Source organism: Tympanuchus pallidicinctus, unplaced genomic scaffold (genome assembly GCF_026119805.1).
Source record: "Tympanuchus pallidicinctus isolate F22 unplaced genomic scaffold, pur_lepc_1.0 scaffold3, whole genome shotgun sequence".
Classification (NCBI taxonomy): Eukaryota; Metazoa; Chordata; class Aves; order Galliformes; family Phasianidae; genus Tympanuchus; species Tympanuchus pallidicinctus.
In genome coordinates this window covers 56,818,350-56,822,282 of record NW_026294747.1, presented here as the reverse complement: position 1 = coordinate 56,822,282, position 3,933 = coordinate 56,818,350, and the positions used below count along the sequence as shown (strand labels likewise).

The 3,933-nt window shown below is 59.4% G+C and overlaps 1 protein-coding gene across 3 annotated transcripts; it reads left to right on the top strand.

Moving 5' to 3' along the window:
* The first annotated feature begins 218 nt into the window (after positions 1–218).
* VCPKMT (valosin containing protein lysine methyltransferase) lies at positions 219–3,336 on the top strand. Of its 3 annotated transcripts, XM_052696691.1 has the most exons (7): positions 219–445; positions 532–642; positions 717–789; positions 980–1,099; positions 2,273–2,299; positions 2,441–2,545; positions 3,011–3,336. In XM_052696691.1, exons 1-7 carry the CDS (start codon positions 237–239, stop codon positions 3,023–3,025), a joined length of 660 nt encoding a protein of 219 aa, XP_052552651.1. In that variant the 5' UTR covers positions 219–236; the 3' UTR covers positions 3,026–3,336. The 3 variants fall into 3 exon arrangements, with proteins under 3 accessions (XP_052552651.1, XP_052552649.1, XP_052552650.1); XM_052696689.1 differs by lacking the exon at positions 2,273–2,299 and having other exon boundaries at positions 222–445; XM_052696690.1 differs by lacking the exons at positions 717–789; positions 2,273–2,299 and having other exon boundaries at positions 222–445; positions 532–631.
* The last annotated feature ends 597 nt before the right edge of the window (positions 3,337–3,933 follow it).

Genomic DNA, 3,933 nt, shown 5'->3' with positions numbered 1-3,933 from the left:
TGTGCCATGCAGGGCCACCAACCTCCACACTTCACAGCAGCCCAGGCTGCCCAGGGCCCCATCCAACCTGGCCTTGAACACCTCCAGGGATGGACGGGGCATCACAGCCTCTCTGGGCAGCCGTTCCAGCACCTCACCGCTCTCACAGCACACAACTTCCAACCCGAACCTGCCCTCCCTCCCACCCTGTCATCCCGCACTGTAGGAGGGGCCGCGCCGGCTCAGTCGCTACGGCCATGGCGAGCTTCGTGCGGGAGCTGGAGCGGCGGGCCGGGCCGGCGCTGCGCTTGGAGCAGCGGTCGGGCGGCGTGGGCTGCGTGGTGTGGGACGCGGCTCTGGTGCTCGCCAAGTTCCTGGAGAGCGGCGCGTGGCCGCTGTCGCGCAGGGCCGTGCTGGAGCTGGGCGCGGGCACCGGCGCCGTCGGCATCATGGCGGCCACGCTGGGGTGAGCGCGGGGCCGCGCCGTCCTCGGGCCGCGGGCTGCGGGCGGGGCCGCGGGGGTCGCGGGCTGACGGCCGCCGCGCGTCCTAGGGCCGACGTGACGCTCACCGACCTGCAGGAGCTGCAGGAGCTGCTGGCCGTCAACATCGAGAACAACCGGCACCTGGTGACCGGGTCGGTGCGAGCCGAGGTACTGAAATGGTTTGTATGCACCGCGGCTCCCGCCCCCCGCCCCGCTTCCGTTCGCCCCGCGCTCACCGCGCGCCGCCTCGCAGGGGTGAGGACGTGTCCGAGTTCCGACCGCCCCCCGATTACATCCTCATGGCCGACTGCATCTACTACGAGGAGGTAAAGCAGCGCCGCGCCGTCGGGGCCCGCGAGCGGGGAGAAGCGTGAGGAAACGGCCGCGCCGCGCTGTGCGCCCCGCTCGTCCCCGTTGTGCCGCGTAACGGCACTGAGGAGCTGCCCGGGGCTGCAGGCGGTGGGCGCCGTGCCGATGAAACGGGCTGTAAGCGGGGAATTCTTATCCTTTGGGCAGTCCTTAGAGCCGCTGCTGAAGACGCTGCGAGAGCTGACCGGCCCCGATACGTGTGTGCTGTGCTGCTATGAGCAGAGGACCGTGGGGAGGAACCCCGAGATAGAGAGAAGGTACTTCGAGGTGAGTGTCTGTGTTGTGTGCTTCAGGTGCAGCTCTTGGAAAGGGGAGAGAACGGCAGGACAAGGGGAAATGGTGTGAAGTTGAAGGAGGGAAGGTTGAGGTTGGATGTCAGGGGAAGTTGTGTGCTGTGAGAGTGGTGAGGTGCTGGAACAGCTGCCCAGAGAGGCTGTGATGCCCCGTCCATCCCTGGAGGTGTTGAAGGCCAGGTTGGATGGGGCCCTGGGCAGCCTGGGCTGCTGTGAAATGTGGAGGTTGGTGGCCCTGCATGGCACAGGGGGGTTGGAGCTTCGTGATCCTTGAGGTCCCTTCTAAACCATTCTGTGATTGCGTGTGCAATGAGTTGGGGTGTGGGAATGGGTTGGCTGAGCTGAACTTGGCAGCAGTTTCATCAGCACAGCCTTCCTGGGTGCTCACTGAGCCTCCCTTCCCTCCAGAGGCAGAAGGTATGGAATGTTAGCACTCACCGTAACTGTGCTGATGCTTTTGGGCTGGACACAAAGCTGCAAAATGGCCCCTCTGCATCACCAGTGTGTGTCAGAGCAGAGTGATTCCATAGGAGCAGGCTAGCAGGTGGCTGTGCTCTTCTTTCTGCAGCGGCTGGTTCCTAACAGAGGTTAAGGGGAGAGTTAAACATTAACCTGGCAAGAAGCTGTTTTCTTTTCACATGGCGGGCTGCTTCAGGAAGCAAGCCCTGCAGAATGGCACAGCTGCATTCCCAGGCACTGCTGTGCTGCACTGAGGCACTGCTGGTAGTGGTGGGATTCCCGTGGACCAGGTGTGTGTTGTGAGCAGGTCGGACTCACGGCACGGTGCTGGCTGTCCCTATGGGGCTGCCCCGGCGCCGGGTTTGGCTCTGCACCTGTGAAGGCAGCTGGGAGGCCGCCCTCAGACAGCAGTCAATGCAGGCAGTGTGGGTGTTTCTGGATGATTTCTGCTTTCCCATAATTTATTTCCTTCCTCGGCTCGTCGGGGTTCAGCCAAGTCAATCCTGCAGGCGCTGTGTGTTTGTTTTCCTTTCCCTCCAGTTGCAAGGGCTGGCAGAGCGAGGCAGGTGCTGCGGTTTGAAGTGGTGCTTTGGAGACAGAAGGAAGCAAACCCTTCTATCTAAAGCCTTCGATTTAGGTTATTTTTTGATTCGCCCTTGAACTGGTGACTCTAATTTTACACTGTTAGGTGTCTGCAGCTGTAAATTGGCACTGGGTGAGTTACAATGAGGCTGAATGAGCTGCACCAGGAAACAAGCAACTTGCTGCTTTGGGCCCCTTTGTCACCGGGCTTGTCTTCATGCACGCTCCATTCCAAAGGCCAGTGCCACCCAATGACCCCATGCTGTCCTCACAGCTGCTTCAGGTGGACTTTGAGCTGGAACGAGTGCCCCTGGATCAGCACGACGAGGAGTATCGCAGTGAGGACATCCACATCGTGACCATCCACAGGAAACGAACGGTGGGTGGCTGGGGCTCATGGCTCATCGATCAGCACACATTGCCAGCAGTGAGCAGAGCTGCTGCTTACTTGGCACGGTTAGGGTTGTAAAGTGACTGTGAAATGCCATCAGGGAACCCGTGAAGCTGCAGACCAAAGCTGTGCTTGCACAGAGGAGCTCTTTAGTTCCAAAGCACAGCGCTGTGCCAGGTGCCAGCCTTTGTCCCTGTGGGCTGCTGGGCTGAAGGTTTGGGGCCCCTGAGTGTTACAAACACCACACAGTGCTGCTCTGAGCTCCCGGTGCTCCGCTCTGCCACCCTCTTCCCCACCCCACTGCACAGAGCAGAGCTGGGCAGCCTATCCCAGTAACCACACAGATATGCATAACGAAGGTATTTGATGCTGGCACGTGGGCCTGGTGTTGAAACAAAGGCAGTCTGTTCAAACGTTTGTATCTTTCCGTTTTTCCTTTAAATCTCTTCACAGAATTCCCCATCGTGAGCTCTGTGGCAGCACCGCCTGTTCTTTGGCAGCTGGATGGGACCCTGCTGAGGAGTGAACCCCACAAAGGAAAGGCCTGCAGCGTTGGTGGTGATGTAGAGAAGTGGTCTCGTTGGGCCGTGTGCCCCCCCTGCACCTCTCCATTAGGAAGGCTGTGCTGTCTGCAGGCTCAGGCAGAGTGGAACGGACCCACGGCTCAGTGCAGCGCTGCTGTGTGCTCTCTGTGCCATAGGCAGCACTGCCCGAGGGGAGAACCCCATCTGGGGGACAGATGAGCCCTGGGAGCCACTCAATAAAACTTTGCTACGTGAGGTGGGCAGTGGCTGCTTGTTTCCTTTGTAGCCGTGGTTTCCTGCATTGCAGGCGCAGCGGTGGCGGTGGGCACTGTGCACACACAGCACACAGATGGTGTCTGTGCCGTGCAAAATTGTTCTTTCTTTTAACTCCATCTGCGCTTTGCTATTCTAAGGACGTGCAGCGTTGCATGCTGACACCTTTCAGCTATTCTGGTGAGCAGGTTCCTCTCACAGTTGGTGTTTCTTGCCGAGCTGCCTCTCGTTGCTGCGCAGCGATTGCTTTGAAATGGAGTTTCAAAGGAGATGTTGCTCCTGCTCTGTTTGTGGCCGTGCACACCCACAGAGGCAGGGCTGCTGCTGCTGGGAGGCACCTCGCTGCTGCTGCACCCCTCCATGCTCCGTTTGCATCCTCCGAGATGTTCCTTGCAAGCTTTGCTCCTTACAGAGCACAGCCCCTGCTTGCAGAGGTGGTTCCTGAATGCACAGCAGAGTGAGGGCATAATTTGTCGTGACCACGTGCGTTATTTGTTAACTTGGAAGGAAAAGAGCTCCGTAATTAAAAGCTGGCCTGCAGGGGGATATTTACCAGCATGTTTATGCCAGCCTGGCTTC

Excerpts from the sequence above, each read along its gene's own strand:
- VCPKMT (XM_052696691.1), top strand. The coding sequence starts at position 237 with ATGGCGAGCTTCGTGCGGGAGCTGGAGCGGCGGGCCGGGCCGGCGCTG. Across the intron at positions 790-979 it reads ACTGCATCTACTACGAGGAG|TCCTTAGAGCCGCTGCTGAA; the intron begins GTAAAGCAGCGC and ends TCCTTTGGGCAG. Across the intron at positions 1,100-2,272 it reads TAGAGAGAAGGTACTTCGAG|GTGTCTGCAGCTGTAAATTG; the intron begins GTGAGTGTCTGT and ends TTACACTGTTAG.